Genomic DNA, 20,641 nt, shown 5'->3' with positions numbered 1-20,641 from the left:
CGGCGGCGGCTGTACTCGGCCCTCGGGCTGTGGCCCGGTGGGGGCCCTGCGGCCGCCTCCTCCGTCCGGGGCAGCGCCTCTCCTGCACCCGCTCCCGCGGAAGGGACGCAGCTCTGGGGAGAAGGAGAGCCCGAGGGGCTGTTGGGTGTTTATTCCCCCGCTCGTGAACGTGAGCGCCTCCCCGGGGGCGGCAGCCGCCGGGTCAGGCTGTTGAGGTGGAGTACCTAAGTGTGCTCCGGGCACAGAAACGATGCGGGCATCCGCGGGGGTTACCTTTTACAGTGCGCCCATGCTTTACCCTGGAAATGCGTACTGTCCTCTGCACATAAAGCATCTACAAAACTTGAAAGCTTCAGCATGAAGAGGGCTATGCGTACATTCATTTGTTAGCAAAGAACAGTGGAATGCTGATTCTTCAAATTGAGGGCTTACAAACATCTGGTCTGCTGCCAGCTCTGGGAGAAATGCCTTCTGACTGAAGAAGCCATCACCCTGTAATGTGAGTGCGACAGGGAGAATCAGTGCTCAAATGACTTTATGAAAAAAGGGGAAAAAACGCCAATATTACCTGGGACATTTACTGAAGGCCTGTGCATTGAGAACTGCACAACTGGGTTTTTTTCTGCACTAAAAAAGAAATGCTACAGTGAAGCTGGGAAACACAGAATACTTCAGCCACTTTTTCAAACTAGCAAACAGGAGAAACCAAGAAGCTGACTATCATGATGTGCCCAACAACCGTAGTATCAAAAAAGGTCAGTGGAATCATACTCTTAAGGGAGCTTAGGTGCCCAAAGAAGTCCAGAGGATTTAAGAAGCTGGACTGGGAGTAAGCAGCCCATACAAAAGCAATTCAGAGCTTTAGTGAAGAGGTAGCTGAACAGGGAGGAAATAGATGAAATGGAGGAAGAGCTCCTCCTAGTGTAGTTGGCCTTTAAAAGTTGACTTGAAAAACCTAAGTCACGATCCACAAAAGCTGTCTAAGGGAAAGGAAAGGATGTCTGTTGCTGCAGTTTAGTTTCAGTGGAAACAGGAGGGCATGCCCATAGTGTAACCGTCATGGACTGCTATTTCCTGCATGGTACAGGGGGTAGCAGGAGCCCTACCTTCACATCAGAGGTGCAGGAAAAAGTAACATTGCCTTGATGACTTTTTTCCCGCCCACAAATGCAGCAGGGCTTCCTTCCCCTTCACTTCCAGGTCAACACGCCTCCTTCCCATCTTCTACAAAAACAGAATGCCTGTATTAAACCAGAGAACTGTTTTGCGAGGCAAGCAAATCTTACCGGCCAGGTAGGTTAGAAGATTTGCAAGCAAAACCAATATATTCTGGTGCCTCTCCTGCAAGTTCTTTGCATCTCATTTCTCAGTGGAGTCATGACTGTTCCACTCTCTACTTCTCTGATAGGCAGATACACCTTGCAGCCTAGTGGCAAATAATCATCCATCATCTTCTCAGTGTAACTCGTGAAAGTTAATATTATATATCCAGAGGATAATCAGAGAAGTGTCCCCATATGCCTTGTCACCATCAACATTCTCGAGCAGCAACACAAGGAGGCAGCTCCACAGCTTCCATATGTTTGACTAGAAGAGTAGTCACTGGGGAATCAGGGCGCTCTGCAAACAGCTCTGCTCTGTGACCTTGTTCAAGGCCCTTAATGATAGGGTATCTGTTTTCCTTCTGGTTTGGTTTTACCTATTTAGACTGTAAACAGAGTAAGTAGTGCCAGCCCAATAGACTTATGTGTCATGCATGATACAGCTCTAGTCTAAAACTTTAGCTGCCCTTGGAACTCAGAAAGGATTAATAAAGTTAAGAGATAATTATAAGAACTGAGCTTCACCACATTAATTTAAGAAGGTCCTTTAAACTGGCAACACTGGAGCAAGACTTACAGAAAGGGAAAGTATAACAGCAACAACAAACCCAAGTCTCATAGAAGCTGAGTGTTCTAAGATCAAACACACCAATTACAATGAAAAAGGGAATGGTGATTAGCTTGCTAATGAGCAAGCCAAAAGGGACAGAGTCTGATTTGAAGGGCACCAGATTAAATGCTTATCAGTTCTTAACAAAATACTCAGCAGTTAAGTAATTCTGCAAGGCTCCAGAATTGGAAAGATAATGGCAAAATTTTTCAGTTCTGGAACAGAACCCACAGAAAAGTTTCTTCCTCAAACCCAAGACAGCCTTTTGTGACCATCTTCAGATAATTGTTTCACATTCTGGAACATTTCAGATCATTCACTTAATTACTAACACAGCATCAGCTCACTGATACTGACTACAGTCCTCAGGTTTATTACTATTTTCCAATTATCAATTCTTGTCTTAAAATGAGCAGTGTTCCCCTGTCCCTGTGAAAGGAAAGTGTCTCCCCAAAAGAGTTGACTCTACGAGAACACAGCACCAGTTCTTACTCACAAGGGTAATCCAGATACTCAGATCATTTCCCCACCTTATGCTTGCTGACTAGTGTCTAATTAGTCTAATATATTCTTATTCCTTGATGCCTAGCACATTCTTTAAAGAAAAGCCACCCATGTACTCATGAGACTGGAAAGCGATTATAGACCAGCCCATGCTTTCCTGGGGTTAAGGTTCCAAGAGGCTGGTTAGTAACGATACACAAAGGAACCTCCAATGAAGTATTCTCTCCCTTGCTGTCTCCCCAAAGGAGATGGAGATTTACTTCCAACCCTTTGAGGATTCCCCATCTCAAAAAATTTAATTTAAAGGATCTCACAAAGAGGCCTGTACCCTGGTTAAAAATGCTTTATTTTCATGCCATCCATACCAGCACAGCTTTAGCAAGCTACTTCACTTGAGACTTTCCCAGATGCATCTGCTCCAGGGATGGGGTAGAGAGAAAGGAAACCATCCTTCTGTTGTTTCTACAAGTTGCTCAGCACAACCTCACTGTTATCATTGGCTATAATAAACAGATCAAGAACAGACCTGTGAAAATCCCATCTTCTCATTCTGACTGATTCTCCCCCCCTCCTAGTCCTCTGAACAGTCTGTGGACCAGATAAAGGCTTCTCCCCAGGCAATTAAGCTTTTTCCTTCTGCTCAGTAAGGATTAAACCCAATTATAAAGAGTCCTCCTTAAATATTAGTGAGGACTTGTCTGACCACACACATTTACACCCTGGAAAAAGAAGCTTTTTTTCTCAGGATAGGCAGAAGGCCTGTTTTCCACCTCTTCACACGTGCCACTGTAGATTCAGAATTATCCATCACCCCCAAAACTGTTTCAGAAATATTCAGCAGCAATGCAGAGTTTTTGAAAGAGAGCATCTGTACCTCCTACCCTTTTTACAGAACAGCAGACTAGCCACCTTCGGTGCTATTGCAGGCAGAAGGACAGACCCACCTGCACATTACAGCTTTGAAAAATTCAGCTGCATTTGCTTTCTGACCAAACTACAGCAAAAAAAAATGAGAGACCTCAGGGATTATTCTGCTTTTAGCTTGTACTCATCAAGCAGATTGCCCTCCAAGACCAGCTTCATACTTCCTTTAGCTTTTTCTGTTTAAAGGGACAGCAGGGATCATTCAAGTCTTTGGGGTTTTTATATTTACCTGTTAAGTTTCTGTTAGATGAGAAAGCCATGAACTGGTAGAGCAGCAGCATGATAATCAGCGTGGAGTTGTTGTTACCAGAGCAGATCTTTACCTGTACACTCTAAACTCAATTTACCCTGCATAAACCAAATCTGGCCTCCAACTGCCTTTCGCCTATGCCCTACATGCACCCCTTTTTTGCTGCCTTGTCTTGAATTTCTGTTTACTGAGGTGCTGGGGTTGTCCCAATAGTGATATCTGCAATTGCCAGACCTTGCCACTCTCACCACAAAATTTTCTGCAGCTTTCCCTGGGATGCTGAGATAGACCAAGAAATGGCAAATATCACAGCAGTAGGCTTTTAGGAGCATTGCACAAAGTAGATAATATCTGACTAAGGTAACCCTTAGGTCCCCACTGCAGCTTTTTGTTGCTAAAGCATGTAAAAGCTGTAACATATCCTATTACTCAGAGAAACTTGAGCTATATTTAGACTTTTGTCCTATGAAGCTGATCTGTTTCACTGTGACTAGCTATGAAAGCAAACTCAGCAGTTCAGTGGTTCCCCTTTGATCAGCCCAGTTCTCTAGGGACATGCGCACCCAGCATGTCACCCTGTGATCCTTCACAGCAGCCAGCCTCTATTGACAAGTCACAATTAGACTAGAAAAATCCAAGCACCTTACAGCGACCAGCAGAGAAAGTGCACTGTGTACCCCTTGTCATCACACACAAAGACAGACACCACGAAATTAGTGCTGCTGGTGCCTGGTTTTAGCAGTTACAGTAGGACATCTGTTGCTTTCAGGTACAGCCCTCGCGCCATCTGTGGAGTTCTTCAGTGGAGAAAAGAGACAACGGGAGCTGGTGGACTTTACCAAGAGATGAGCTGTTTTGCTTGGACAACACCAGCAGAGAAGGATAGATCCCAGACACTCATCTCTGTGCAGTTGCCAGGAATGGGAGTGCTCTTGAAAAAAAGGCAGACTTATTCATGTATAATGTAAAAAACTACCCTAATATGACTGACTATTTTTGCTCAGCTCACCACCTGAGGAGCATGTTCCAAATCAGCAATGGCAGTGAAAGTGGCTTGGTTTTTGGAAGGAGGTCTTCACTTTGTGATGTTACAGATTAATCGCTGATAGCCCAGCAGCTGAACTGAGCCCAATGGCTCTTATTTCAAACAACAAACACACAAACCAGCAAGCAAACAAAGCTGGAACATTTCATTCCATGAATTGTTTCAGTCTGGGGCCTTCGGTTCTTGCATGCTTTTCATTCTACTTCTTTCTAAAGTGATTAATGAGATCCCTATGGCTGAGACTACAAAGGAAGCTGCTCCAGATGTCCTCACCATCCTACCAGAAGATGTTGCTGAACTGTTTCCAGAGGTGGCTGAGTGTCATGGAAGAGAAGAGAAACCACCAAACCTGGGCAGAGAAAGCAGAGAAAGGTCTCCACTCCCACAGTGCTTGTGCCTTACATTTTTGTGCCTGGCCCTGAAAGAATGAGATAGCTTCATGCCTTGCAACTGAATGTTACTCACTCCCACACACCACCTACGAGCAACTCGGCAGTCTCAAACAAGATCAAAACAGAGACCCAGTATCCTGTGTCTTAGCAGTGTTGGCAAACAGGTGCAAGAGAACTCTTAGTGGATAATTATAAAAGAACTTACCTACAAAGGAAAGAAGACATCAAATTAATTTGAGGTGAATATTTTTTACATTGAAGCATGGTGCTTCTTATCCATTTTACTGGGATGAGTGGACAGCAGTAATATATTCATATATCACCCCAGGACTCCACTACCACAAACTCAATTACAATAGAGAGTATCCAGGCAAGGGTGTTTGCCATTCACTGCTTGGGCATGATGCCATAGCTGTGATCACATTATCCTCACCCTACGTTGACTACCCATGACAAATTGATTTTACAGAGTCAGAGCTATTTTCTAAATCGCTACAGAAAATTATCTTAAATTAACTATGCAGCAAATTAAGCCTATACTTAATTGAAGTGAAATAGGACATTTGTACAGCAAGAAGCTGAATAATGCTTGATTAGCTGTTCTGTTGAACTGGGGTCCTATTAATTGTCCAATAACTAAACTTTTGTTTCGGTGGTCTTTAGGACATAGGCTTATAAATCTGCAAGAAGCATCACAGTCCAATCCAATCCAGTCATTGAAGGCATATTTCCCCAAACCTCAGGAGTTTTCACACTCGAGAGGGAAGAAAGGGCATGAAACGAGAACATTCCCAGCCTCACAAAATAAAGTGCACTATAAGGGAAGGTGCCACTGAGCTGACAGAAGATGGAGCCATCCTGCATTCATCATTGACTTTCATCATAGCTGTGCTGTCATGGCATCAGCAGGGACTGGTGCATCCTAGGCTGTGTGACTCAACAGCCTTATGGTACCAAAGGTTTAATTCAACTGGCTGACATTCAGCTTCCACTGGGAGCTGCGTATTTCCATCACCTCTCAGCAGGCATTCACCAATTTGCATACAAAGGCCAAATGATTTTTAAAAGCCTCTGATTTGAGCTGGCTTGATTTTAGGGCTTCCAGCTTGAAATACTTTCAGCCCCAGGGGTCCAGAGATGCCATACTTTTAACTAGAGCCATCTGAAGAAAATCAGGATAAAGATGTCCCAAACTGGTAAAACTTGAGACACTCTAAATCTGTGGTCACTTTTTGAATATCTGGGTTTGAATGATAAGATCAGGAATGTAGACAAGTCATCAGGGTTGGGAAATGGGCAGATGAGCATGAGGCTTGTTTGTCGTAACTCTCAATGTTATGTTTAAAACAAATACTCTTTTAATATAACATCTGACTTCCTTCTTACATTGGTGAGGACCCAGAATAAGGTCAGTGAAATAAGTAAAGTTACACAAAGCAAGACTAAGAACAGAATCAGGAGTTTGGGCATTAAAAATATGGACCATAAACACACAGATTTGGCTGTTTCCTTCTCTCTACCTTTAAACTGAAAGGGAAAAAAAGAAGCTCAGAAGATGAATGAATGTCAGATGTGAAGAAAATCTTTGGGCTTTCAATTTCCTATTATAAACCAGGACTAGAATAGTAAAAAAGCAGCAGAGGTCAGGAATGAGATACAGTGAAAAAAAAAGCAGTGTGCACACTCTTATTCCAGGGATAATGGTCTCAATCTGCTGTGTATGAAAAGAGACACTGGGAGAGAAAGGCCAGAAATAGCAGAAGGTTTTACAGAGCAAGGGAGGGATACTGTTATTTGTACTAGATCTACGTATGGTTCAGTCTGAGGTTTCGTAGCTGTAATTCTGAGAGCCTGGCATCTGCCACCCCACCCCAGTCTCTTACCTAAACCACACAGTGAATGCACATGCACTGCTTTGCCATCTGGGAGGAGGCAGAGATGAAAAATTCTGGAGCCACCCCAGAAGCCAAGAAGGGCAGATGTTTGGTTTCTGTTGGATTAAGCTTTTGGCTGGAGATTAAGCTTTGTTGTGGGTTAGATGCTGATCTTAACTGGATAGCTTTCCTTCATATCTGCCAAAAATGCCTGGAGTAGCACGCTGGCTCTTTTCATGCAGTCTGTCAACAACCGAAGTCAATACATAACATCAAAACTACATATTTTAAAAGACATGGAAAAAATAGGTTAGGATAGGCATGAATTCCCTCAGTCTCTCCCCCACTGCTAACTTCCCCTGCTTACCAGTGCTTCCATTCCTCCTTCTGCCTGTTTAAAAAATGGAGAAAAAAGGAAATTGCTGCCACCACTTTAGCCACAAAACTGTGGATATTGAAGGAATCCAAGAAGAGCAAGACATTGTTTATATACACCAAGGTGGGAGGACTGATGACTTGACTAAATTAAATTTATTACTGCATTGCTTCTGAATAACTGTGCTTCAGGCATACCCCTCAGAAGCTCGTTTACTCCCAAGCCTGAAAAAGGTGAGATCTAGATCCAAAGATCATAGCCAAACATGGAGTTTCTATCTGGTCTGATGACTGGAGGAGCTCAGAGAACTACCACAGACCCCCTGTTCTGCTAGGAGATATGGCAGGGATGTCCTGACCCCCCTGGTCCCCTGAGGCTGATCCTTAGCAAGGGGATGGGATAGGTGCCAGGAAAGCACATTCTGACAGGCATCCCGAAACATCCCTTTTTCATTGCTAAATTTACTTCCCTACAAGGGGACTATAGCACATGGCAGCTGTTTGCAGGGTAAAGACAGAAATCAGGGCTATTTGTGACATCTATTTAAGGGCGCTTTAATATATATGCAGCCTCTCTTATGACCACTGCTTTACCTAATCCTAGTTTCTAGATTCCACCACACAAATGCTTCCTGACATTTACCATCTCTGGCACCATTAAACTCTGTGCATGAGGGTGAGGGGAACATGGTGGGGCAGTTCATGTTTGAAGGCCAGTCACAATGCACAGCCAAACCAAAGCCCCATATGGCTCTGCAGGCTTTGGAGGACACCTGCTAAAACCAGCTACTTTCTGCCCTGCAGGTTTCAGCACTTGAGATAAATCCTGGCTTCCTTGGTTAATGGATGCTCCTTCCTTAGGAAAACACTCACGAAAATTTGAAGCAGCTTTGTCTGAGGTAGGATTTAGTAGTAAGTGAGGTCCATGTTCCCCTTGGTTCTCATCCAGTGCTGTTATTTATTTCAGCATCCAGTGAGCATAAAACATACCCTTTGTGATATAGTAGCATTTTACACTAAGCCTGTGAGCTGTGAGTGACTGTAGGAGACACAGAACCACAGAGAAATTAGTCCGGACCAAGGACTCTACCTTTTCCTTTCTTTCAGGAACTGGAGTGGGAAGACCCAGGTCTGTGCTAGTGTATGGTTTTGCCTTGCAAGTGGCTGGGCTGCACAGGCACTCCCTGTTGGAATAGTCCAGTTTCACCAGCTGCCTGCACTGGGCCAGGCTGGTGCTGGATGGGGGCTCCAATGGCTTCTGAGCACCACAGCTCTGAGCTGGTGCCCTGGAGTGCCTATATCTGTACTTTAGTTTTATTGATAGTTACTGATATTCTCAAGACTGGATTTTAGAGGGGCAGGTGTCAAGGTTTGGATTCATGTCTTGTGGAATTGGAAATTCACATTCTAGCAATGCTTGCTGAGTCTTAATCCCTCAATGTACAAAGCAGATAAATTAATAGTCGTGCAGGATTGGGAGTAGGAGGAGGCATCTTCTTTGTAAAACCTCGTTAAAATTTAGATCATCACAGTGGGGACCCTGTCAGGGCTTTTGCTGCGTTTTTGGACGTAATTCTCTCCCTTGCAAGGTCTTCTGTGCTGGCCAGCTGATGATTGCATTGGCCAAGATACCTGCATTTCAAAACCACTGTACTATTACAAAGTGCCCACTTCTGCCTGCCTTCACAGAGGCAGACACTTTTCCCCCACATAAATAACCTTTTTACAGTCCAATGAGTAAGCGCTGCCTCTCTGCTCAGGCTCAGTCCCAATACTCAGGCTGCAAGGTGTTGCAGCACAGGGGGCTATTTGATCAACTGGTATTATTATAATAAAAGCTATCCCTGACAGAGCTGTAGGTAAAATTTCTCTCGGGAGCAGCATTTCCTGCTGACTCCATATAGCAGGCTTGGCAGAACACCCTGTGCTTTACAGATATTTTTTGCTGGAAACATAAAAATCCTCCTGCAGGGCCATAGAGCCAGCCCCCTAAAGCCCTTGACCCTGAATGTGTAATCTCCCCAGAGACCCAATGTACATGAAGAAATATAATCTTCTTGAAGCATCTGCTGTCTGCGTTGTGTGAAAATATGACTGGGATGCAACTGTCTAATCTCCAGCTCACTCATTGCAGAATCCTTTGCAGGGCAATAAAAAAACCCAACCCAATCTGAAAGGAGCTCTTGCACACAAAAGGATCTCTCTCTCTCTTGCTTTAAGGAGGGTTATTTCACCACGGCTGCAGCCCAAGAGGTTTCTGTGGCATCCCACAGACATTTCACCTGCTTTTGTGTCCTGGGAAAGTAATAGCACACAACAGATGGGAAATGGAGCTGAGTTTGGGGAGGTCACTGTAACGGCATCACATGCAAATCCTTCACCCGCTGGGACCTGCCTGGTACATGAGCTGTGCTGGGGAAGCTGGAAAGAGCTTTCCTGCTCACCCAGGGGCAGAAGCTCAGACGGAGCATTCAGCGAGGAGGCCTGGGAGGGCTGCCTTCACCAGCGGGGCTGGCTGACACATCAGCTTTACCACTGGGGTGAAAGGGAAGGGGAGGTGTCCGTTATCACAGAAGCCACAGAGAAAATGGATGTCTGCTGTGTTTTTATTTCTTTATACATTTTTTTGAGCCAGTTGGAGGACGTGGTCTCTGCTCTGAAGACACATGTGCAAGGAGCAGGAAAAAGTAAGAGCTTAAATGCAGAACTGTCAAGGAAAGACCATAGATGTGGCTTGATCTGCTGTTGTTTCCATTTTCTGCATTTTTTTTTTCAACACTGTAAACTTGCCTCCTTGACATGTGCCCTGCCCTTGCTCTCAGTCTCCCCTAGGCTTACTTCTCCCTTTAATGCTGGTGTCCTCATTTCCCCTTTTGTACATATGACCCTTTCACTATGCAGGGATTAGTATCTCACTCAGAAATATGTGAAATAGATATGCAGATGATTTAATTTGCTGGGTTTTGTAGGGCTAGCGAGACAGATTGACATGGAGAGAAGGGTATGTTCTAACAGGTCAGCTGAAGAAAACATCTTGTGTAATGGGAAACAGGCATACAGAACACCAGCCCAGCAGGGAGACCTCAGGGGATGGAGATGAGGTGGTAAGGCCAGGCAAATAAGAAAGAGCAGAAGAGAAGGTTGAAAATGTGTCTGCTTCCCATTTGTTATGTGTCTGCCAGGGAGAAAGGATGAGAGCAGGAAACGTGAGAAGCAAAAGAGCATAAGTCCGGTCTGGCTACAGGCTGTTTGAGTTGCTGGTAGCTCATTCGGACAGAGGTGATGGAGAAGCTGATAAAAATGCAGGTGTAGAGAGGTAGTGACAAGCTAGGAGGGAGGCAGAAGTCTGAGACGTGAGGAGATGGCAGTAAAAGTTGTGTAATTAGATGGGGGCTGAGCTGAGCTGAGCAGGGATCCCCAAGGAGGAGGAGAGACAACAGAGAGGCTATGAGAAGGTGACAATGAAGAGCTGGAGATTATAGTGCTCTGGAGCCCCGGCCAAGGAAAAGTTGTCAAGTGGCAAGGATTGAGTCAGTAGATCCAAACCAGGAAGTTGAGACGAACACCAAAGCCCTAACATGTGGTAAGACCTTGCCAGGAGGCAGTTGGTGAGGCGGAGAGGAAGGACAGGACTGAGGCAATGGAACATAAAGCAGAGAAATCGGGTTTAATGGACCATACATGGTGTCAGCCAAGGCCAGGCTTCCCGCTGGCTTTGCGGGCAGCCGTAAGGTCACAGGCAGCCTTGCTGGGACACAATGTAGTGACAACACCACTTTCACCAACAGCATCATGCTGGGTGCGGGCATGGCTCTTGCCCAGAGACCAGTGGCCAGGACAACAGTAGCCTATGCTGGCGTTTGGAGATGTCTGTGCTGCTTCCAGCAGTCACACAGCACAAAGCCCTGTCATAAGCACACTGCTGGGGGCCACGCTGCCTACTGTGAGATCAAAGGGCAGCTGTGCTTTGTCATCACATTTGCCAACAAAAATATAAATATAATTACCATGCTAACTCTAATCAGCCTCTGCTGAAGAGCCAGATGACTGTCCCATAACATTAAAAATCCATTTTGCTAGAGCATGCCAGCATCTGACTAATGTGGACACCCGTGCATCACATGCAGAGGAGTCCCAGGGAGAAAAGTCCTAGGGTGCCACCAGCCGTGCTCCCCTCCACTGGCGCCACTGCCATGCTCGAGTCATCAGCAGGGATTTGCCCTCCTGTGTGACGCAGGGAGATAAGGCTGGATGGAAAGGGGCAACAGAGGTACCTCATGGACATTTTGGCCAAGCTGTTTTATTAGTGGAACAAAGCTGAAATGTTTACTCTTATTCTTAAAGAGACTTTTTTTAATGCTTACTATGATACATAGCACTTACATATCCTGTTGGGGACAGGCTCACATCAATGTTACAACAAAAGGACAAGTCGTGGCCTGGAGAAATTGCAGTGTGACTGAGAGTGGAGATGGCAGGTAGGCACCAGTGGAGCAGCAGCAGAACTGAAGGATGCTGAGGATCAGCACAGCAGCCTGGGTGGGAGTACTTTCAGTTGATGCTTTAGCTGAGGAAGAGTGGATGGGTCTGACTCAGGCTGAGTACACAGCACTCTCATCAGCAATAAGAGAGTGCACAGAGGGTAAGACAAACCATAGCAAAGACATCAGAAGGTTCCCAAGGTGATAACTCCTCTTTAAAGATGGAGCAGGATAGTATGGCATGTTTGCCAGATACATTAATCTGATTTAAAAGCCTTACGTAAAACATGTTAGAAAAACATGGGCCTAACCCGCCTCTCTGAGCTGGGTGCTCATCAGTAAGAGGCTTTAACACCCTGCCAAAGCAAACTGAGGCCTTCCCATGTACCAAAGTATGCAGACATGCAGCTTGTAAGGTCAAAAGCTATCAACTCAGATCTTAACCTGCTTCATGTGTATGCAGAGATTCATTCTGGATCTCCTCTGGATCGCATATGCTCAGGAAGGTGGCAGTGAGTGGGCCGAGGCTGCTGTTGGCAGCTAAGCAGGTGATAGCTTTTCTTTGCCAGTAGAACTTGGGATGCAGTCAGTGATGCAGCATGGAGGCCATCAGCTATTTTTATACATGCAAACACACACGCTCACTATGTGTATATGCATTTATATGAAGGATCAGTTGAAATTATGTCTTATTCCACATACACTGAAACTCAAGAGATTGATGGGAGATTTTGCTGAATTCAGCCCTGAAAGCCTAATAGGCACCATTGTGTCGATGTTATAGCAAAAGCACTGAATAATAATTGCAAACTTGCTGCTATACTTGTGTCTGAAGACAAGTGTGTAATGTGTTTTCTGCCTTCCAAAGCACTGACAACTGCAGCAGTTGTGGACTTTAATGGAAGCTACAGCTTGTCAGCAATCAGCCCATTTGTCTTAAATTGCCAAGGGTGGGGTTCAGACAGGAGGCTTAGGGTACCTGTGACTGGAAAGGGACAAGTTACCAAAGAAGCTGATGGAGAAACAGGAGCAATAGGAAGAGCTGTGGTACCAGACGAGTGGTCTGACAACAGAAACAGCAACATAGGTAAGCTCTGCAGTAACTGCTGACACGAGCTGACAGAGCAGATGGTCACCTCAGTTTAGTCTCTAACATGGCTTGTTGCCCCTAGAATATTTACCCAAAAGTACGCTACTGATGGAGATGGGATTATCTAGCGAACAGAGGGAAATCAGTCCTATTTTGTACAAGACAGAACCATGCTGCCTATCAGCTTTGACAGTCCCTTCATGTGCCAGCTTTGACTTGGGCAGCTGGAGCGATGTGATGATGTACAAAACCATTTCTGGGACAGCTTCAGATAGTGGAAACTGGGTAGCACTTTCCTGGTTCCCCAATTTTCTTGGAACTTAACTCACTCGTCAAATCTGGAGACTTGGTGAACTGGTAAAATCTTAACTCCCTTTTTCAGGTCTGACATGACCTGGGAGCTGTCAGGACATTTTCATCAGCTCCTGATCTGTGCTATTTGGGGTTAATCCTGACCTACTTTAAGGCCTGAAAGGAGAATTATTTCACTAGCTTGTGAAAAGCACTTAGAGATCCTTCAGTGAAGACTGAAAAAGGAAGGCAAATACTGTTATTCTCATCCCTAAAATACTAGGTAAAGAACTATACTGAAGTAGCAATATAGATGTGTTGAAAAGCAGATTAAACAGAAAGGAGAGAAATTCGGCATTGGAAACTGTCCCATATTTGAAAGGGCAGAGATCTACAAGCACTATGAGTATCTCAGCTCACATATTTAATAAATATTGTCTCAACTGCGTATGTTTATTTTTTTTATTAAAGAGCACATTGCTTGTATTTGCTTCTTTCTTCTTCATTATAGCATCAAAGCAGGACAGCATGCCACACAACAGTATAAAAAACCAGCAGCACCAGATACTTAAGGGTCTTTAGCTCCTAAATTGACTAAAGCATAAATACAAACTGACGTCAAGCATTTGGGATTACCATTTAAAAACTGCTGTTTTCTGAGACGCTAATGAAGGCCATTCACATCAGAAAATCCAGTGGCTACAAAAGGAGGAGTGAGCCACCCAGACTCCAGAGTAAGGACTCTGCTTCTTTTAGAATAAAAAACCTGCCAGTTTGCTTTAGACCTGGGAGAAGTCCCAAATAAGGAGAACATGGAAGAGCTGCTTCCAACCTGTCCAGCCCTTGAAGATTTGGGAATGCAGATGTCACCACCAGTCCTCGCTCTGCCACCGTTACCAGCAGTGGTCATATCACACCTCCACTCCTCACAGTCCTTGGGCGGCAGAATCTCAGCCTGGCTGTGCACTGGAGCTGCACAGCACACATTAGCAACGCATCTACAGTTGTGTGATGCTAGTGACCTTCTCCAAGGCTGTCACACATCTAGTCTCTAAGGTCTCGGTTAAATAGCTGAAACTTTAAACAAAATGTTTTCAAGTAAGATCTTAAGCAGTGATGAAGCTTATACAGGATCCCAAGTCTTTCTCCCTCTTAAAGCATGACAAACATTTCCACTGGCACCCATGGAATTGAGAGTACATTTTGTAAGGCAAAATGCATTCCTGAGTAGGTGTTTGTACTAATTCAGGTGCTGAAGTGGTATAGCCACATAGCAGCATGCTCTGTGGGCCAAGGTATTCTGCTTTTCAACACAATTAACTTAGCAAGATGGAGCACAGCGCTGTATGGCTTTCAGTACCTATACTGGCTTAATGAGCACTAGCTTGTATATCTCTAGGTGATGTATTTTTCCACAGAGATGTAAGTCAGGAATCTCCCAGGGAAAAAGAGGACTAGAGATTTTAAATATCCCTTCTACTTCAGAGGAAGTTCAGGCAATCATGTACTTTGGAGCAAGCATATAACTTCTGCATTGCTGCAGGTAGTAAAGACCTCAGTGGGGAAGCACAGCTTTGTATTTGAAGAAGTGGTGCCTTTGACACAAACTAACCAGTACATCCCCAGCCGCTCCCTAGGACTTCTGTCAAGATAGCACTTCCTCCTTTGGCATCTGTGCTAGCTGCCCAGGAGCCACAAGCAGAGCAGGTACTGGGGGCACCACCTGCTTCTGTAACTTTCCTCTTGTTCACAAAGCTGTGAACTGAGTGGGCAAACCCTTGATGAAGCAAACCCTTGCCATCCTAGAAGAAATAAGCCATTCCACAATGATACAAATTCACTGTCATGACTGTGGATGACTTCCTAGTAACAAGCCTGAAGCCCAGGGCCTTACAGCTCTTAAAATCACTGTTCCCCTGCCCAAGCGGAGACCAACCTCTCTTAGCTTAAAACCTTGCATGGTGCTGAGGCTCCCGGGCAGCAGCAGAACTTGCTCCATTCCCTGGGGTGGGAGATGGATGGAAGGGAAGGTTCCTTCCCCAGGGGCTGGCTAAGGACACTTCAAGAGGAGCAGGGAAGACAGGTGCAAATAGAGACTATTTCCCAAACATGGACAACGCTCCCAAGATCTCCCCAGCTCTGTGACCATACCAGTCATTAGGTGCCAAAGCAGCTGGGCGAGGGGAAGCACAGTGGCAACAGCTTCTGATTTAGCCAGGCCTGCACCAGAGATTTCCTTCTACAACAAGGGATGGATCGCAGTATTTGGTAGCTGCTGATGTGCAGGAAGGCAGGGGAAGAGGGTAGTCTCCTCAGATGGTTCAGCTGCAGTTTGCAGGCAGAACTGGAAGCAAAGAACTCCGGTCTGCAAGCATCCCCCTTGAATACAGGGCATACTGCATGCATTCAGGGCCCAGGATAAACAAAAATAGAAAAAAAATTGGTTTCAGTTCACATCATAGTGGTGGCTTATGTTTTATTCATAGTACAGTAAGGGCAGAAGTTCCCGTGAACGGAGAAATCCCCTTTCTTTCTGTGCAGGTTTCAGAAAACCAGTCAGCAGCAGAGCAATGCTGTTGAACTCAGGACTTCAGTCACCCACTTCCTAATTCTCAAAGCAGTTAAAGCCCTGCAGTCTTTTCTCACCTTTTAATAGTCACAGGACTTGTCAAGCAAAACCTTGACTGGATTATTCTGCTTTAATTACAAAACGCACTCAGGCCAAAGGTGCAACAGCACACCTGGTATGTATATACACATCTCTTAACTGTAACAACAAACACCAAAATGCAGCCTGGTTCTGCTGCACATCAACCATTTCCCTCTGGCACAATCTTTGGAGTATGAACAGACATCCCAGTAACGTCTGAACTGCCTCTTGTGCACAGGACACCAGCCTCTGTATTTCACCATGTACTTTGAGATCCTTTAGGGTGGACCACGCAAGAGGTAAGCAAGAGAAGGGAGGCAAAACTGGAACCTTGGGGTAATTAGAGTCCATATCCCACCACCCACCAGAAAAGAAAAGCAACAATGGGCCACTCTCTCCTTGCTGCAGTTAGGACAAGGTGGATAAATCACAAGGTTTTTTTATTGCTGGTGAACTCAAAACAGGCAACTTTAATCTACTGAGGAACATACACGTACAAACAAATGTTAGGCCTTGTGCGTTTTTCTTCTTCTCAATGTAAATGTCTCTACAACTTCAGTCCAGCTCCCAAGCTCTCACTGAGCTGCCACTGAGATCCCGGTAATGTGCTCTGGGCACTTCTGTAAGATGTTATAAGAAGCATCACATGTATCAAAAAGGGAGATTTTGCAGAAAAGACAAAGCTCTGACTGCAGCCACGTTACTCAGAAAGGCAAAGTCTGGCTAATCCTGCTGCATTAGGTACAGGGTATTATGTATAATTATTTGAATTGATTTATCAAGAATTTGCCGGTCCCTTTCTGTTTCTGGTGTGCAAGCTGCAAGTAAAGTGCACTTCTGGGTATAAATTACACTCTACGAGGATGCAATAGCTGGGTGGTACATCAGTGGAAAGCAGACTACAATAGCTGTTACAACGGCACAGGCAATAAGGATAATGGAATAAAATACTAGATGCTGTTGGGAAACCCCTCCGTAGTTTGAGCATCCAAATATTACATCACTGAGAAAAATCAGTGTCATTTCATGGGGACTTTCTAAAGTCAAGACACATGACTGTTACTGTGCACCAGGTTAGTTCTGTGGACAGCCACCCCTCCTCCTCCCACAGTCCCAGCTGCAGCTGGGAGTCACCAAACCACATTAACTCATTTTTAAAAGAGTTTTATAACAGTTAAGGAAAAAGCAAGGATCCTAATGATGTTTCTATGAAGCTGAGGGTTTCAGATGATGCAGGGGTAGTGTAGGAGGCAAAACAACACCGCACTTAATCTGTGCTGTGAGAGGACAACCCAACTCTAGACACTGTGTTTACTGACCATGACAGAACCAGGGCCAAAATGAGGAGATCCCGACTCTCACCTGCACCTTGCAGTTCTTGGTCTGGTCCAGTAGAGGTCATCTACATTATCCCGTGTACCAATCTCATGCCTTTTTTTTCCCAGGTACAGTGTGAGGTGACTGTTTCACCTGAGACCATCAAGGCTGATAAACTACATGCTGTTCCTCTGATTTCATAATACTGGCATCACAGCGTGAAAGAAAAAAAAAAAGCTGTTCAGGTTTGTTCTCTTTTCATTTAATGAACTATAAAACAAGTAACTCTAAATTCCCACTTAAGTATTCTGGGTGCTTCGGGAGACACTGCATACCCCAGGGCACATTTGATTAGCTCCTTGCCACCAGTGTTTTCATGTGTCCATTGCCAGCAACGGATGCCACCTGAGAAGGGGGAGAGGAGGAGTAAAATAATAGCACTCTGTGTGATACAAAAAAGGATTAACACTGCCTTAGTAAGTGCAGAACCAACAAACAATTCCTCTCACAGGGCCAGGAGTGCTTTTCCCCTCAGGAATGGATGCCCCAGAGCAAGGAGCAGGTTCACAGCTGAGCACTCCCTACCAGAGACAGGGAACCCACAGAGAAATAGCCCAGCCATTTCCAGCACAAGAGTGGAATCCTACAACACGTTTGCATTTCAAGCCAAACTGATCCCTGGGGCAGCTCTGTTGACTATGTCGGAAGAACACTTAAAATTAACCTGGCCCTACAGGGCACCTACAGCAAACTTTCCTCATAAACCAGTTAGGAGTGAGATACATCCGACAGCTGAAAGCTCCATGTTTGTTGCTAATTTCAAAAGCCAAGACTTGCCAGAGCGAATTATGAACCTGTGGCTGCCACTATCAAGCACTTTCCCTGCACTGCAACTTTTTCTGTATTCCTCAAATGTCCCCAGTAAATTAAATTTCAAACTGTCCCTGGTGCAGGTAGTTCTACAACTGAGCCACAGGCACTCTGTCTCACTCTACCCCTCTACTGCTGCTCTCCCACCCTAACTCAAAAGCCTCGCTCAGGCAGAGCATGCCTGCTCTTCAGAGAGGGATTCTTTGCTCGAGTAATTTGGGTTTCTTAATAATGTATCAGGCAGCATGGCATATCTCTTGCTGCCTCCAATTACTGTCATGACAATATGGCTGTATTATTTAAAGTAGAATTTGGGCAGAAAAAGCAAATCCTTGTGATACACTGAGGGGAACAGTGGGCAGAACTGAGCCAGGACCTGCCAGTGCTGAAGGAAGGTGAGAGTCAGTGCCAGAGGATCAAATTCTGGATACCACATTAAACACATGAAGATTTCGACTTTCAAATACAATGGGTTGCAGCCAGAGTAAGTCATCAACATCACCAGAAACAGAGGAAACAGAGAAATCCCTGGGAAGGAAGGCAGAAAACTCCTGTGGCCTGTACAGTCTCTACAAGGTTTGCACGGCTGGGATGGGAGCTGCAATCTGCAACAGACCCTCAGGCAAGGTCTGCTCTGGGGGGACAGAGGAGGTGGGAAGACTTATGCTATTTCTTGTGCCTTTTGCCAAGATTCAGATTGCACAGATTATGGTAAAATTCACTCGGCAATAAAGGCCTTTATTAACAACAACAACAAAAAAAAAAAGAAGAAAAAAAAAGAAAAAAAAATCTAGGGAATATCAGGACTGAGATTTCAAAAAGTACAAGATCTGTATAAATTCAGCAAGATGTCCAGCACCGGATTATTTCATGGTGCAACAAAGAACCTGGGGAGAGGCCAGTGGGACCTCACGAGGGGAAAACCATCTACCTCCCCAACAGACGGCCAGTCTTAGGTTCTTCTCAACAGCAGATGGATTTTCCTTGTTCCTGCAGCATCTCAGGTCCCACGGGAGGTATTGGTTGCAAGCAAGCACCTGAATATTGCCTAATGGAATAAGCCAATCACTAACTTAGCTGGCGTGTGTCCATGCCCATCCGCTAATTAGGGTTTTTTTTCTTTTTGGATGTATTTCTGCTGTAGCATTTCTTTTTCTTCTTTCTCCACATAAAAGTGTAAGCAAAAGGACTGCTTTCATCTGTAATAAGTTAAAATCAGAAATGACCTAACTAACAAGTAACTGATATTGGTCCTTGGAGCCCAAAGAGTAAAATCCATAGAAAATCTATTGGTTCCATTTTTTTTTTTTTTTCTAGTATATCCCATGCACACCCCCATTAGAAAAATGGGGTTTATGAATCTTATCATACAGCAAGGAGCAGTACCTCAGAGCCAGAGCTGACAGTCCATGGTAGAGGTCTGGGCTCTCTCAGATTGCTAAGTGTGGTTCTGAGTCACTGCTCAATCAGTCTTCACATGGCCGTTGGCCAAGGCAACAGGGATGGTGGGGGCCCCTGGCTCGGCAGTCTCATCAAATCGCAAGCGCAGGGTGTTTCTGATCACCAGCTGCTCCATGATGAAAGAAGCACAAAACCATGGGATGGCATACTCCAGGGTGATGAGGCCCATGAAGTCAAAATCAAACTGGGAATAGTCCCATGGGCAGGCATTGAACTGGCGTAGGATGAGGCCGGTGGTGAACTCCCAGAGGTATGTCCAAAGTGTGTAAATGAAGCAGCGCACTAAAATGTTACACTTGTCTTTGAGATATAGATACATCTTCTCCACAATGAGGATGGAGGTGCCATAGATGAAGAGTGCCCACACACTGGTTACACCTGGGAACTTCCAGTTAAAGTTGACCACGAACTCCCAGGCAGCTGTGAACATCACCTCACAGAAATAGCCGTGAATGGCGTAGAGGTACCATCGGGAGAAAGCGGTCAGAGGTTCTGCCGCAGCCATTCTTCTGCACACACCCCAGCAGGCACCCTGAAATGGAGGGGGGGGACATGAAATGTATTTGAACTGTTAACTGGGAGCATCCACAGCATGCAGTACTATCTTAAGATTTTCCTTCTAATTTTGAAAATCTCTTCACAAATGATCACATAAATCAAATGCGCAGAAGGTCCTTCCCTCTCAGTCCCTCCTGCCCATCAAAGCCAAAGACTCACAGAATCATATCCAACAAGTCACATCCTGTTCTACCCCACACTATTGTCTCTGTTCAATGAAGACTTCTTTCTTCTGGTTCTATACCACGTACTTAATAATTATCTATTTATTCTCTTATTTCTTTTTTACACTTTGCAAAATACCTAGTCATTCCACTAGAAGTCTAATAACCAAATCTAGACCAGGTCTGGGACAACTACAACACAAGTTAACTCACTGTAAAGACCACTACTGACTTATTTTGAATCCTAAGCATTTAGAGACTGAGATAAGCAGTCTCAACACACTCTCTCAATATTTGCCTTCTACTGTCACATGCCCAGTCAGCCCAACCTTGATGGGAACTTCCTTCTTACAATATGCTTGAAAGAGTCCTCACAGGCTGCCTGCTGATAAAGAGCACCCCAAGATAGGGCAGATGCCGAACTGTGGTAGCCCAAACATAAATTGGTACCACTGTGCTAGGC

The 20,641-nt window shown here is 45.0% G+C and overlaps 2 protein-coding genes across 12 annotated transcripts in view; both read right to left on the bottom strand.

Annotated features, from left to right (window-relative positions):
* Window positions 1-20,641, bottom strand: part of RAD51B (RAD51 paralog B) — a 451,378-nt gene that overhangs the window by 406,589 nt on the left and 24,148 nt on the right. The gene's annotated exons all lie outside the window — the stretch shown is intronic.
* TMEM229B (transmembrane protein 229B) overlaps window positions 17,249-20,641 on the bottom strand; it is a 33,012-nt gene continuing 29,619 nt past the window's right edge. For all 8 annotated transcript variants that reach the window (XM_026849000.1, XM_026848998.1, XM_026848999.1 and 5 more), the window contains one exon: window positions 17,249-19,988. In XM_026849000.1, coding sequence (XP_026704801.1) covers window positions 19,458-19,988 — 531 coding nt within the window. In that variant the 3' untranslated portion in view covers window positions 17,249-19,457. The remainder of the gene's footprint in view (window positions 19,989-20,641) is intronic.

Source organism: Athene cunicularia (assembly GCF_003259725.1).
Source record: "Athene cunicularia isolate RWA chromosome 5 unlocalized genomic scaffold, athCun1 chr5_part1, whole genome shotgun sequence".
NCBI classification, from domain to species: domain Eukaryota; kingdom Metazoa; phylum Chordata; class Aves; order Strigiformes; family Strigidae; genus Athene; species Athene cunicularia.
This window is presented reverse-complemented; position numbering and strand designations above follow the sequence as displayed.